Source organism: Vipera ursinii (assembly GCF_947247035.1).
Source record: "Vipera ursinii genome assembly, chromosome: 2".
NCBI lineage: Eukaryota > Metazoa > Chordata > Lepidosauria > Squamata > Viperidae > Vipera > Vipera ursinii.
The window spans coordinates 286,254,691-286,270,752 of record NC_139513.1 but is presented as its reverse complement, the minus strand read 5'-3'; the positions used below and the strand labels follow the sequence as shown (position 1 = coordinate 286,270,752).

The 16,062-nt window shown below is 43.5% G+C and overlaps 1 protein-coding gene across 1 annotated transcript in view; it reads left to right on the top strand.

Moving 5' to 3' along the window:
* The window catches only part of ARK2C (arkadia (RNF111) C-terminal like ring finger ubiquitin ligase 2C), a gene marked incomplete at both ends in the record, with an annotated part of 101,787 nt that extends 87,654 nt beyond the window's left edge, over positions 1–14,133 (top strand). The window contains 4 exons of the mRNA XM_083354895.1: positions 875–973; positions 2,635–2,730; positions 11,345–11,448; positions 14,016–14,133. Of these exons, the coding sequence (XP_083211021.1) occupies positions 875–973; positions 2,635–2,730; positions 11,345–11,448; positions 14,016–14,133 (417 nt within the window). The remainder of the gene's footprint in view (positions 1–874; positions 974–2,634; positions 2,731–11,344; positions 11,449–14,015) is intronic.
* Between the last annotated feature and the right edge of the window lie 1,929 nt (positions 14,134–16,062).

The following is a 16,062-nucleotide window of genomic DNA, read 5'->3' as shown; positions in this document are numbered from 1 at the left end:
ACTCTTGTGAGAAGTGATGCCGGTCCCAGAGTATAATGCTGGTCTAATTCATAGCCTAATTCATTTTCAACTCCAGATTTGACTCAAATAGAATAGAATAGAAGCTGGAAGGGACCTTCGAGGTCTTCTAGTCCAGCCCTCTGCTCGAGCAGGAGAACCTATATTGTCTCAGACAAGTGACTGTCCAGTCTCGTCTTAAAAACCTCCAGTGATGGAGCGCCCACGATTTCTGGTGGCAGGCTGTTCCACTTGCTGATTGTCCTCACTGTCAGGAAGTTTCTCCTTCTTTCCTTCCTTCGTTTCTTCGTTCCTTCGTTCCTTCTTTCCTTCCTTCCTTCCTTCCTTCCTTCCTTCCTTCCTTCCTTCCTTCCTTCCTTCCTTCCTTCCTTCCCTTCTCTCCCTCCCTCCCTCCCTCCCTCTCTCCCATTCCCCTTCCTTCCTTCCTTCCTTCCTTCCTTCCTTCCTTCCTTCCTTCCTTCCTTCCTTCCTTCCTTCCTTCTTTCCCTCCCTCCCTGAAGCCCTCATCATTTCTGGGTAGTTTTCTCAATAAAATCTGGAAGCGATTTGCTGTTCACGAGGGGAGGGGACATTCTTTTCAACTTCCTGATCTAGCTTAGACCTGCCACATTTCCCAAGTGACCTAGACTCTGGAAAAAAAAACAAAGAAGGTTTTTATTATAAAGTTTCACCGCTTTTCCGGCCTCAGAAGGAGGAAAGAGAAGCAACGACATTCGTTTCCGCCAGCGTCATTAGAAGTGGCTGGAGGAGTTGGGAGAGTTTGGGATGCTCTTCAAGAGGTTTAGCCAGCCACCATTTCCAGGGGCTATTTGAGGAAGCTGACCCCTCCATGTTGCTTCTCTTCATCGCTTCCCAGGTGGTCCACGAAATCAGGAATTACCCCCAGTTTCAGCTGCTGGCTCTTCAAGGACTGAATCCAAATCGGCACCCATCGGCCGTGCGGGAAAGTCATGAGGTGAGTGACAAAGAGCATTTATGCATCTGTTTGGTGGCTGCCCCTCATTGGCAGGCTTTAGTGCACGGTTGTTCAGCTTTGCCCACTTTAAGACTCATGGACTTCGACTCCCAGAGTTCCCCAGCCAACATGGCTGATTGGGGAATTCTGGGAGTTGAGGTCCACAGGTCTTAAAGTGGCCAAGCTCGGCACCCTTTGCTTTAATGTGTTATTCTTGAAAAGAAGAAAAAGGAGGAGGAGGAGGAGGAGGAGGAGGAGGAGGAGGAGGAGGAGGAGGAGGAGGAGGAGAAAAGGAGGAGGACGAGGAGGGGGGTGGATTGTTATTTTTCCCCTTATTTTTGTCTTGGATGGGAAAGAATCAAACAAAGAGAAAAAAGAAAGCTGGAATAGAGTAGAGTAGAGTAGAGTAGAGTAGAGTAGAGTAGAGTAGAGTAGAGTAGAAGAGAAGAGAAGAGAAGAGAAGAGAAGAGAAGAGAAGAGAAGAGAAGAGAATATTAATAGAATAGAATAGAATAGAATAGAATAGAATAGAATAGAATAGAATAGAATAGAATAGAATAGAATAGAATAGAATATTGGAAGAGAAGAGAAGAGAAGAGAAGAGAAGAGAAGAGAAGAGAAGAGAAGAGAAGAGAAGAGAAGAGAAGAGAAGAGAAGAGAAGAGAAGAGAAGAGAAGAGGAGCTGGAAGGGACCTTGGAGGTCTTCTAGTCCAGCCCCCTGCTCAAGCAGGAGAACCTGCCACTTCCCTTCCCTTTGCCAAATATGGATTGGATGGAGAAGTTGGAGACACAGTCTGACACAAAGACACCTGACTCTTTCCTTACCTGCCCACCAGAGACCCAGATGGCTTATAGCAACAGGGAAGACCCCTAAGCTTCCTTTGCAAATATTTGCTGTAGACTGATTGTCCTATGCTAGCAGAAGTCCAGATCCAGACCAGATCCAGGAGAAGACCAGGGCATGCAGAAGGACTCTTCAGAAACTCACAGAAGGCCCCAGAAATTTTGGAAGAGGTCTAAGAAGGGTATCTGGTGGCTCCCTTTGCTATGAGCTGGTGCCTGGCTGAGCATGTCATGCGGTCCTCTCCGTGACTTGTCAGCAAGCAGTAGACATGGATGAACTCTTTGACTGCAAAGGTTCACCATTCAACGTCCTAGTAGGACCTCTTTCTCCAAGGAAGAGGGGTGCCCAACTGCGGCGACTTTACGTCTTGTGGGCTTCCTACTTCAAGACCTGTGGACTTCAACTCCCAGAATTCCCAAGTCAGCACGGCTGGCTGGAGAATTCTGGGACTTGGAAGTCCACAAGTCTTAAAGCTGCCAAGGTTGGACACCCCTCCTCTAGACACACCATCTCCCTGAAGGGTTGGACTACAACTCCCAGTATTCCAAGCTGTCGATTTGCTCAGTGGATCTCTGCAGACCTAGGTTGGTGAAAGGGACCAAGATAATGTTAGTTTGGGAAGAGCCAGGAAGTCTGCACGAAATAATTGCATTTCTGATGAAGAGCATATATCTTTCTCCTTAATGGGCTTTTCATAAAAAAAGGGAAACGTTTTTTTTTTGGGGGGGGAGGGTCAGATGGAAAAGCCACAAAAACAGCTGGCTAAACCAGCCTATTGTAGACAGAAGCACCTTCATCTTTGCCTTTTCTGATCTAGGAGTTGTTGCAACTAGAAGACCGGCTGGGAAGTGTGAGTAGGGGAGCTGTGCAAAACACTATCGAACGGTTCACTTTCCCGCACAAATACAAGAAGGTAAGCACTGAGCATCGGTTCCCAACTTTGTCTATAGCCCGCCCCCCCAGAACGCTTCTGATATATTCTCGCACCCCCTTAACAAAAGTTTGAAATAATGGCAACGAATTAGGTGTAGACACTCTAATTTTGAAAACTCGTTTTCCACCCCCCCGTTTGGGAACCCCTGGATTAGAGGCCAGTATGTCTCAGAAGGTCGGCAGTTTGGCGGGTTGAATCCCGAGTGCCACGTAGCAGAGTGAGCACCTGTTACTCGTCCCAGCTTCTGCCAACCTAGCAGTTCGAAAGCACGTCAAAATGCAAGTAGAAAAATAGGGACCACTACGATTGGAATTGGAACAGTTTCCATCTGTTGCTTCTTGTCCTGCCTTCAGGTGCTTTGGAGAATAGCTTGACTGCCTCTTCTTTGGGGCAGCCCCTGAGATACTGGAAGGCTGCTATCACGTCCCCCCTCGTCCTTCTCTTCCTTAAATTAGACATATTCAATTCCAGCAATTTCTAGGCTGGTTTCCTTTTTGATCTTATCTATCTGAACTTAGAAGGGATGCTCAGTGGGTTAGGACGCTGAGCTTGTCGGTCAGAAGGTCGGCAGTTTGGCGGGTCGAATCCCGAGTGCCGCGTAACAGAGTGAGCGCCTGTTACTCGTCCCAGCTTCTGCCAACCTAGCAGTTCCAAAGCACGTAAAAATGCAAGTAGAAAAATAGGAACCACTACAGTGGGAAGGTAACAGCGTTCCGTGCGGCTTTGGCGTCTAGTCATGCCGGCCACATGACCACGAAGACGTCCTCGGACAAGCGCTGGCTCTTCGGCTTTGAAACGGAGATGAGCACCGGCCCCTAGAGTCGGAAAAGACTAGCACGCATGTGCGGGGGAACCTTTACCTTTACCTTAGCTATGTCTCCCCGAGCAGGTGTTGAAAGAAAAATCTTCATCAGGGTTCAGTCCAAGCCGGGAATAAACAACACGGCGACTGCTTTAGAAAAAAGCTTGTAGTTTATTGAAGAGGAGAGCCAGACAGGAAGATGGCTGTGGAAAAAAAAGTGACCACCTGTAGTACAGAGTGGTGGGTTTTTATACCTTCTTGGGCTTTTGTTTTGAGTTCTTCCTTGGCATGAACTTTGACCTGAGTCTGAGTGTGCCTTTCTGGTATTCTGATGATGGTGGGTTAATCCTAATGTCCCAAAGGTCATATCCTGCTTCCCTGGGGCTGGGGCTGATGAGTGTTGAATTTTTTGGTGTGAGGGATTGTTAATTCTAGGGATCTTTCTCTTTCTAATCCCAGCTTCCTGGCTCCAATCTTTCTGACAAGATGTTCACATCTGCTTTTCTGCAGACCTGGTTTCTGTTTGGGGCAGAGAGAGACTTGGTGGGGTGGATGTTGGTTTCTGCCTTTAAAATCCTTTGGGGAAATATAATATTCCGCCTTTTAAGATATTTCCCCAAAAATTTCTTTCTCTGGATTCTTCCCACACCAGCAGCTGTATACATGCCACCTTAAAACTCAGCTTGTCTGGTTTTTCGCTGATTCGGTCCAAAGCCATCAACATTCCATTGTCCGCCGAATTTAAATCGTGTTTGCTTTCATTGTTCTCCTGATGCTTCTCTTCCTTCATGTCTTTGCCTATAGGCATATTTCCCAGAGAGAGATAGGGGCACCGCTACAAAGACTTTACTATTATTGTTAAACTTAAGTAGCACTCAGACTTATATACCACTTCAGAGGGCTTTGCAGCCCTCTCTAAGTGGTTGCGACAGGGGTGTCAAACCACTGGCCTGCGGGCCGGATGCATCATGCCGAAACCACGCCCACCCCATTCTCGGCAATGGGAAAAAAGTCACGAGACGTCGCGAGATGTCACATGACATTGTAAGTTTGACACTCCTGGGTTACAAGGAAAGCATATTGCCCCCCCCCTCAACAATCTGGGTCCTCAAATCAACCGCACAGCTGATCAGCGACAGCGTCCACCCTCGACCAATCCCACACACACACACACAACCAGCACTTCACCTCCCAGTGACACGACCTCCCATCACAAGACCCATCACAAGACACACACACACACCTACAAGACCTACGGACCCCACAAAACCTTTATAAGCAGAAAAAAAAACCCACAGACACAGACATCCTCTCAACTCCGTGGAAGATGTCACCTCTTCTGATAACAACACATTCGACAAGCTCGGAGAACGAATCTCCACCTTTCATCCTACACCCGAGGGACAGAGATTCACCACCATTGCAAATCTGGGTCTTCATTTCACTGACCTCAGGAGGATGGAAGGCAGAGTCAGTCTTCCTGAGTCAGCATCGAACTCCAGACTGTGGGTAGAGTTAGCCTACAACACTGCATTCTAACCACTGTGCCACCTAGACAACTCATAGCAATAGCTCCTATGAAAGAATAGAATAGAATAGAATAGAATAGAATAGAATAGAATAGAATAGAATAGAATAGAATAGAATAGAATAGAATAGAATAGAATAGAATAGAAAATATGGAATGGAAAGAGAATAGAATAGAATAGAATAGAATAGAATAGAATAGAATAGAATAGAATAGAATAGAATAGAGTATATAATAGTAGAATAGAATAGAATAGAATAGAATAGAATAGAATAGAATAGAATAGAATAGAATAGAGTATATAATAGTAGAATAGAATAGAATAGAATAGAATAGAATAGAATAGAATAGAATAGAATAGAATAGAGTATATAATAGTAGAATAGAATAGAATGGAATGGAATAGAATAGAATAGAATAGAATAGAATAGAATAGAATAGAATAGAATAGAATAGAATAGAATAGAATAGAATAGAGTATATAATAGTAGAATAGAATAGAATAGAATAGAATAGAATAGAATAGAGTATATAATAGTAGAATAGAATAGAATAGAATAGAGTATATAATAGTAGAATAGAATAGAATAGAATAGAATAGAATAGAATAGAATAGAATAGAATAGAATAGAGTATATAATAGTAGAATAGAATAGAATAGAATAGAGTATATAATAGTAGAATAGAATAGAATAGAATAGAATAGAATAGAATAGAATAGAATAGAGCTGAAATAGACCTCACCAGGCTTAAGTACGTGAAAACATTAAGATATGGTACAATAGAAATTTCAAATATATTGCCGGTAGTCCTTTATTTACAACCACAATCCAGCCAAAAATTTCCAATGCTAACCAAGACAGTTGTTAAGTAAAATTTTGCCCCATTTTACAACCTTTCTCGACACAGTTGTTAGTGACACTGCAGTTGTTAAGTGAATTTGACTTCCCCATTGACTTTGCTTGTCAGAAGACCACAAAAGGGGATTACATGGCCTTGGGATCCTGCAATGGTCATAAGTATGAATCAGCTGCCAAGCATCTGAATTTTGATCACATGAGCCTGGGGATGCTGCAACGGTTGTATGTGTGAAAAATGGACCTAAGTCAAGGGATCTAGGAGTCCTAGTGGACAATCCCTTAAAACGAGCCAGCCGTGTGCTGCAGCTGCCAAAAAGGCCAACACAGTGCTAGGCTGCATTAACAGAGGGAGAGAATCGAGATCACGTGACGTGTTAATACCACTTTACAATGCCTTGGTAAGGCCACACTTGGAATACGGCATCCAGTTTTGGTCACCATGATGTAAAAAAGATGTTGAGACTCTAGAAAGAGCGCAGAGAAGAGCAACAAAGAGGATCAGGGGACTAGAGGCTAAAACATACAAGGAATGGTTGCTGGAATTGGGGATGTCCCGTTTAAGGAAGAGAAGGACCAGGGGGGACATGATAGCAGTCTTCCAGTATCTCAGGGGCTGCCCCAAAGAAGAGGGAGTCAAGCTATTCTCCAAAGCGCCTGAAAGCAGGACAAGAAGCAACAGATGGAAACTCATCAAGGAGAGAAGCAAACTGGAACTAACTAATTGTCCTGAGTCAGAACAATTAACCAGTGGAACAACCTGCCTCCAGAAGCGGTAAATGCTCCAACACTGGAAGTTTTTAAGAAGAGACTGGACAGCCATTTGTCTGGGATGGTATAGCATTTCCTGCCTCTGAGCAGGGGGTTGGACTAGATGACCTCCAAGGTCCCTTCTAACTCTATTCTTATTATTATTATTATTCAGTGCCTTTTCACACTTGGAAGCCGAGGACTATCTGTACCTCTGCTAATAAACAATTCTTCAGAATAATGCAATGTTCACTTTTCTTTTAAAACTAATAAATGTGAGACACAGATTACCGCTATCTATGCATTATTCAAAAGCTAAAACCAAATAGTTAGAAAATTAGCTTCAGCAAAAGCCAATTTTTTTTCCTCCCTTCACCTTTTCCACCAGGGTTATTTGCAAACATCGCTGAATCCAGACTGATATGGAAAAATTAATTGCTGGCTTCCAAATGTTGGTTAGAAGCCGTTTAGGAAAGAGTAGCGAAAAATGGAATCTTTTCTTAATGCAATTGTTTTTCATGCGCTTTGTGATAGCTTTGTCCCCTATGCCCTCTGTGTGGTAAACTCACAGGCACGTGTATACATACCCCAAACTAGACTGTGTAGTTTCTCTGCATCATATAATAGATGCGGGTATGTGCACAATTCTGTATTTATTTATTTATTTTTGTCATATTTATGCTGTGTATATTGGAGGTGGTGACCAGTGGTGGGATTCAAATAGGTGAAAAACCGGTTCTCTGCATGGATGCCACTTCCAGAAGTCTGTTCTGGGCCTGGGCAACAAAAAATTGGCTACTGGTTCTGCCGAAGTGGTGTGAACTGGCTGAATCCCACCACTGGTGGTGACCCTTTGAGAGCTTTATGTAACAAAATTTCATTTTAATGTATGCCAATCTGTGTACATTCAAAGTGACAATAAAGTTATTATTCTATTCTATTCTATTCTATTCTATTCTATTCTATTCTATTCTATTCTATTCTATTCTATTCTATTCTATTCTATTCTAATCTATTCCATTCCATTCTATTCTATTCTATTCTATTCTATTCTATTCTATTCTATTCTATTCTATTCTATTCTATTCTATTCTATTCTATTCTATTCTATTCTATTCTATTCTATTCTATTCCATTCCATTCCATTCCATTCCATTATATATATTCTATTCTATTCTATTCTATTCTATTCTATTCTATTCTATTCTATTCTATTCTATTCTATTCTATTCTATTCTATTCTATTCTATTCTATTCTATTCTATTCTATTCCATTCCATTCCATTCCATTCCATTATATATATTCTATTCTATTCTATTCTATTCTATTCTATTCTATTCTATTCTATTCTATTCTATTCTATTCTATTCTATTCTATTCTATTCTATTCTATTCCATTCCATTCCATTATATATATTCTATTCTATTCTATTCTATTCTATTCTATTCTATTCTATTCTATTCTATTCTATTCTATTCTATTCTATTCTATTCTATTCTATTCTATTCTATTCTATTCTATTCTATTCTATTCCATTCCATTCCATTCCATTCCATTCCATTATATATATTCTATTCTATTCTATTCTATTCTATTCTATTCTATTCTATTCTATTCTATTCTATTCTATTCTATTCTATTCTATTCTATTCTATTCTATTCTATTCTTCAAAACCAAATAATAAGCATAAGCTCAGGTCTAACATCTTGCTTAATTATTATCCCTACTTCAACGAAAATGTCTTTTCCTAAAACTTTTGTATTTTCACACAAGACCACCAGTTGGTAAACATGTTCCAAATGTGCTACACCAGGGGTGTCAAACTCAATTTCATTGAGGGCCGCATCAGCATTGCGGTTGCCCTCAGGGGGCTGGGTGGGTGTGGCCTGGGTGGGTGTGGCCTACTGGGTGGGCGTGGCTAGAGTGCGTATGGCCTACTGGGTGGGCGTGGCCAGCTCTACATCGTTGGCACCAAGGGTGCCTATGGGGGCCTGGGCAGGAGTGGGACAGATCTGGGGGTCTCTGGCAGAAGGAGGGTCTCTGGGCCAGGGCCAAGGCAGTGGGGGCCATTCCCTCCCTGTTTCCAGGATGGCTTCGCGGGCCGCATGAAACCACTTCGCGGGCCGGATCTGGCCCCCGGGCCTTGTGTTTGACATGTCTGTGCTACACCCTTGCCAATACTTTGAGTTTGTTCTTAGCACATTACATATGTCTACTTTAACAAACTTTCCCTTATTTTAATTGATGTTGATTTAAGCACTGCTTCTGTCCATGCAGAAGTCCAGAAGCTCTGATGTCAGGTTTTCTGATGCAAAGTTAAATTTGTTTTCCAAACCATTTTAAAATCCCCTCAGTGCAATCTTTCTCAGCCGTGGCAATGTTAAGATACGTGGACTTCAATTGCCAGCATGGGAAAGGACATCTTAAAGTTCTCAAGACTGAGAACAATTGCTGTAGGGTATCTACAGACCTATCAGGAAAAATCTGGTTAGACCTCAAGGCTTTGGGGCATGTAAAAAGGAGCAGAACTTCAGGAATATGGCCAGCCGCCATCTTGACTTGGTTGACCTCGCCAATGGGAAGGTCACTTAGATATTATTAATACCATTGAAGGGCTTAAACAATTTTTTTGTCTTCCTTCCTTCCTTCTTCTTCCTTCCTTCCTTCCTTCCTTCCTTCCTTCCTTCCTTCCTTTCTTTCTTTCTTTCTTTCTTTCTTTCTTTCTTTCTTTCTTTCTTTCTTTCTTCTTTCTCTTTCTTTCCTTCCACCCTCCCTCCTCCTTCCCTTTTCCAGCTGTGACTTCCTTCCTTCCTTCCATCCTTCCTTCCTTCCTCACACTCATTTTTCTTCCTTCCTTCCCTCCTTCCTCACTCATTCTCCTTCCTTCCTTCCTTCTTTTCTCATGCTCATTCTTCTTCCTTCCTTCCTTCTTCACACTCATTGTCCTTCCTTCCTTCCTTCCTTCCCTCCTTCCTCACACTCATTTTTCTTCCTTCCTTCCTTCCCTCCTTCCTCACTCATTCTCCTTCCTTCCTTCCTTCTTTTCTCATGCTCATTCTTCTTCCTTCCTTCCTTCCTCACACTCATTATCCTTCCTTCCTTCCTTCCTTCCCTCCCTTCCTTCCTCACACTTATTCTTCTTCCTTCCTTCCTTCCTTCCTTCCTTCCTTCCTTCCTTCCCTCCCTCCCTTCCTTCCTCACACTCATTGTCCTTCCTTCCTTCCTTCCTTCCTTCCTTCCTTCCTTCCTTCCTCACACTCATTCTTTTTCCTTCCTTCCTTCCTTCCTTCCTTCCTTCCTTCCTTCCTTCCTTCCTTCCTTCCTTCCTTTCTTTCTTTCTTTCTTTCTTTCTTTCTTTCTTTCTTTCTTTCTTTCTTTCTTTCTTCTTTCTCTTTCTTTCCTTCCACCCTCCCTCCTCCTTCCCTTTTCCAGCTGTGACTTCCTTCCTTCCTTCCATCCTTCCTTCCTTCCTCACACTCATTTTTCTTCCTTCCTTCCCTCCTTCCTCACTCATTCTCCTTCCTTCCTTCCTTCTTTTCTCATGCTCATTCTTCTTCCTTCCTTCCTTCTTCACACTCATTGTCCTTCCTTCCTTCCTTCCTTCCCTCCTTCCTCACACTCATTTTTCTTCCTTCCTTCCTTCCCTCCTTCCTCACTCATTCTCCTTCCTTCCTTCCTTCTTTTCTCATGCTCATTCTTCTTCCTTCCTTCCTTCCTCACACTCATTATCCTTCCTTCCTTCCTTCCTTCCCTCCCTTCCTTCCTCACACTTATTCTCCTTCCTTCCTTCCTTCCTTCCTTCCTTCCTTCCTTCCTTCCCTCCCTTCCTTCCTCACACTCATTGTCCTTCCTTCCTTCCTTCCTTCCTTCCTTCCTTCCTTCCTTCCTTCCTTCCTTCCTTCCTTCCTCACACTCATTCTTTTTCCTTCCTTCCTTCCTTCCTTCCTTCCTTCCTTCCTTCCTTCCTTCCTTCCTTCTCCATCCATCAATCCATCCATCGATCCATCGAGCTATACATCCAGCTATCCTTCCTTCTCGCCAACTGTCAATACATTCTACACTGGGGTCCCCTGAATTCTGAAGCAGAGAGAAAAAGAATGTTTTCTTTGATTTCTCTGTTTGTTCCTTCTGACGAAATCTGCAAAACTGGGCTATTTAGAAAGTCAGGGAAAGCTAACAGATTGCACAGACCAGAGGGGAATAATAATAATAATAATAATAATAATAATAATAATAATAATAATAATAATAATAATAATAATAATAATAATAATAATAATAATAAAAACACCTTCTTAAGATCGATGTCTCTTAAAAATACAGCCTTCCGGAGACTCAGGGAACAGATGAAAGTGTGCCCTGAGAATGCTTCTCGCCGGGGTGGGGGTGGGGGGGTGGGAGACAAGATATATCCATTAATCACCCCTCCCCAAAGAAATGGGTCGAATTGTGAATGAGAGCTGATTCCATCCCTCTCTCTAATTCCCAGTGGAAACATCTTCCCCAACTATCCAATATTTCTGGACCTCAGCTATGAACTTCTCCACCTTCTCCATTCTTGCTGGCATTTGAGTAGCATCCGTTGTGACACTATGCTTTTTTGTTTTGTTTTTTTGGTTTTGTGTGTGTGTGTGTGTGTGACTTTGCCGACAGCGATGGCCGCAGGAGGACAAAACAGAAAAGGAAGGAGAAGAGTCAGACACGGATGAGAAATGCACCATCTGTCTTTCAGTGCTTGAAGATGGCGAGGATGTGAGGTATCGCCACTCTTAACGGGAATTCTGGACATCAAATGTCTGATTTGGCTGCTCTCTGATTGACTGTCAGTCCTTAATTCTTGGTTTACAGGGTGATAGTTTCTCTGGGTCGCCTTTCATTCAGATGTTCACTCCAGTGGTGGGATTCAAGTAGGGGAACAACTGGTTCTCTGCATGGATGCCGCTTCCGGAAGTCCATTCTGGGCCTGGGCAACAAAAAATTAGCTACCGGTTCTGCCGAAATGGTGCAAACTTGGCTGAATCCCACCACTATATCTATCTATCTGTCTGTCTGTCTGTCTGTCTGTCTGTCTATCTATCTATCTATCTATCTATCTATCTATCTATCTATCTATCTATCTATCTATCTGTTCTGTACCAGCCTGCTACTGGCCCTGCAGAAAAGGCAAGGACAACCCCTTTTACAAGAAGGCAAGAGGCTGGAATTAAGCCTGCCAAATTTATTAACATAAAAACACAGAGCAAAGAGAGCAAACACGAACCATGAAACAGGAGCTTTTCAAGCGGTTGCCTTCAGCAAACCAGCCCTCCCACGCATTCCCCTTTTATACAGTTCAGGGCATGGCTTCTCTCTGCCTCCTTCTGAGGTGCCCCATTGCCTTCCTCTGTTTACTCCTGATTGACTGCCTCCAGCATCGGGCGTCCTTGAACAGGGCCAGCTGTGGGTCATCTTCATCCACGCTGTCAGGCTCACACAGCTGGGTCTCCGTCGTGACCAGGTGGGAGGGGCCTGGCTGAGGGCTCTGTGGAGCCTCAATATTATTCTCAGCAAGCTCTTCAACACCCCCCTCCTCCTCCTCTGAGTCGTCCGACCCAACTGCCGAACCCACAGGCTGACCCTGAATCACAACACTATCTATCTATCTATCTATCTATCTATCTATCTATCTATCTATCTATCTATCTATCTATTCCTTGGTGGGATTCAAATGTGTAAACAACCGGTTCTCTGCATGGATGCCACTTCCAGAAGTCCATTCTGGGCCCGGGCAGGCTGAATCCCACCACTGGTTCGCTCCCTGAGGCTGAGATTGGCCACTGGAGTTTTTGGCAAGGTTGTATATAGCTTTGACAAGGAGAGTCCACAACAACTTGACATGGCCAAATTTGCCATGGCCACAGACAGCTTGCCACGCCCGCGGGAGAAGTCACGCTAACATTGAAGAAACCATCAAGCGGAATCCTTCAAGAAAGGATGCCAAAGGAGGGATAAAATAAAATGTGGAATGACGGAAATTCAAATCATTTTAAAATCATTTTAAAATAATTAAATCAAATTGTTGAGTTGTCTCCACAGCAAGTGGCCCAGCGGTGGCAAAGTGGCCGCAGCGAGTTGTCTCATGCGGGAGAAGGGAGTCTAAACGTTCTCTCCTACTCTTGTAAAGCTATCAGCCTATCCTGAACATAAAAATGCAGACTGAATAAATTGCTAGTGAAAAAAGAGGAAGGAGAAGAAGAAAAAATATAGGTATTCCTTGACTTTATGACCGAAACTGGTCATAAGCAAAACAGTTGTTAGCGCTGTGCATGATTTTACAACCTTTTTTTTTTCCTATGGCTGTTGTATAGAACAGAACAGAACAGAACAGAACAGAACAGAACAGAATAGAATAGAATAGAATAGAATAGAAAATATGGAATAGAACAGAACAGAACAGAATAGAATAGAAAATATGGAACAGAACAGAACAGAACAGAACAGAACAGAATAGAATAGAATAGAATAGAATAGAATAGAAAATATGGAATAGAACAGAACAGAACAGAATAGAATAGAAAATATGGAATAGAACAGAACAGAACAACAGAACGGAACAGAACAGAACAGAATAGAATAGAATAGAATAGAATAGAATAGAATAGAATAGAATAGAATAGAATAGAATAGAATAGAACTATTCTATTCTATTCTAGGAAGGGAGGATGGGTGGGTACTAGGGAGGGAATAAAGAAGGAAGGAAGGAAACAGGAAGGAGGGAAGAAGGAAGGAGAAGGGAAGGGAAGGGACAGGAAGGAAAGGAAAGGAAGTAAATGGATGAAGAAGGGAAGGGGTGGGAAGGAAAGGAAAGGAAAGGAAAGGAAAGGAAAGGAAAGGAAAGGAAAGGAAAGGAAGTAAATGGATGGGGAAGGGAAGGAAGTAAATGGATGGGGAAGGGAAGGGAAGGAAGTAAATGGATGAAGAAGGGAAGGGGTGGGAAGGAAAGGAAAGGAAGAAAGGAAATGAAGTAAATGGATGGGGAAGGGAGGGAAGTAAATGGATGAAGAAGGGAAGGAAAGGAAAGGAAAGGGGATAAATGGATGAAGAAGGGGAGGGGAGGGGAGGGGAGGGGAAGCAAAGACTGATGGTGTTACCTAGTTTGGATAAGGAAACATCTGCAAGAAAACAGCCCAGTTCAGAGACCACCAAATACCCTCTTCATTTCAGCCCTGGGCTACAAACATTCTCCTTGATCGATCTTATTCCAGTTTGCTGCCATGCAGCTGAGAAAGGCCAAATCTGGCTTCCCGCCCTGAGTAACGGGGACTTGTGTTCTTCTGTCTTCCAGGCGTTTGCCCTGCATGCATCTCTTTCACCAAGTTTGCGTCGACCAGTGGCTGGCCACCAGCAAGAAATGCCCCATCTGCCGAGTGGACATTGAAACACAACTCGGATCGGACAGCTGAGATGAACCACCATGGGGGGGGGGTGCCCCCCTCCCCCCTGCGCTCTCTTTTCGTGGTCCTTACGGGGCCATCGGGCCCTTCGCAGCAAAATGTTTTGCCTTCTGAGCCATTTGAGTTTCGTTTTCCGTTCTTTGAAGAAAGCCTGCAAGCACATTCGCAGATTATTTAATTAATTTAAAAATAAAAAAAATAAAAAAAGAGAGAAGGAGGAGGAGGAGGAGGAGGACGAGAAGAGGAGGAAGAAGGCGGCGACGGCGACAATGACGATTTGACGGTTAAAATATCTAGATGTAGGAAAAGGGTCCAAGAATCCGTCTGCGCGGGCTGACACGCGACGGAAACACGGCTTGAACGCCCAGCGGAAAGAGATAGTTGTGGAAAAAATGGAGGTACTTAGTATCCTAATGTTGGCCTTCCAATCCTACTTCTGAAAAGGGTTGTGTGTGTGTGTGTGTGTATAAGGTGTGTGTGTGTGTACACACACACACACACACACACACACACACATACATACACATACATCTCTTGGATAAGTAGAAATGCATTAGGGGGTTCCTTAGCTGTTTTTTACGGAGGCTGGCAAAGCATGTGCGCTTCAGGAATGTTGTATTTCATGCCCCGTTATCTCGTGATGGAAATGTCGTTGTTATATAATCTGCACCAAAACACTGCATTGGGGGGTTTTTTGGGTGTGTGTGTGTTTTTGTTTAAGTTTTCTTTTACTTTATTTTTGGACGTGGTCTTTGAGTTTGGGGTTTGGCTGGAACATGGTGAGCAGAAAGCAAATCTACGTGTCCCGGGATAATGTTGCAGGATCCAATCTAATCTCCCAACTTTAGGATTCGTGCTCGCAACTTCTCTCTATGTAGAATATGAGCTCTAGGCTATTCCTCAGTCGGCCATTTTGATGAAACTGCGGGCTTGGATCCAGATTCTCAGGGGTCTTCAAACCTGACCTTTTTATGACTGGTGGACTTTTATGACTGGTGGAATTCCTCAGTCGGCCATTTTGATGAAACTGCAGGCTTGGATCCAGACTCTCAGGGGTCTCCAAACTTGGCCCTTTTATGGCTGGTGGACTTCAACTCCCAGAATTCCTCAGTCGGCCATTTTGATGAAACTGCGGGCTTTTACTTGTGTGGGATCAAGTTTTGTGATGAGAGGGAGAGTTGAGGAAAAGGGTGAAATAGAGAACTGGAAAGAAATTGGGGAAGAGATGGGGAGAATAAGAATGGGGCATTTTCTTCATGTAGATATGCTGGTGCTAGATACTTTATTAAGAGCACAACTTTAGGGCAATGCTCACTTCCACTTTGATTTCAGTGGTGGAAATGAGGGTGCAAGTGATTAATTTTAATTTAATTTAATAATATTTATATACCGCCCTTCTCCCTGAGGACTCAGGGCGGTTCACAGGGCAGAATAAAATACTAAATACAAACGTTAAAACAAGATTAAATAATTGCCCATATTAAAACAGTTGGAATCAAATTCTAAAGCACCAAGTTAAAATTAAAACACAAGAATAAAAACCCCACCAATCCCCATCAGGCTAGGCCGGCTTGAACAAACAGAAACGTCTTGAGATCGCGACGAAAGGAGCGAAGATCGGGCGCCATCCGGAGCTCTACCAGTAGCTGATTCCACAGCTCCGGAGCGCCCACAGAGAAGGATCTCCCCCTGGGGACCACCAATCGACATTCTCTGATCGGTGGCACCCTGAGGAGGCCCTCTCTGTGGGAACGCACAGGGCGCAGGGAGCTTGATGCCGGCAGCAGATGTTCCCTAAGGTACTCCGGCCCCCTGCCATGGAGGGCTTTAAACACTGTTACCAGTACCTTGAATCTCAAGGATTATTTCGATCAATCTCTTTCTTAAATATTCTTCTTCCTCACAAAGCTTGTTGTCCTGGCCCTGTCCATAGCTCAC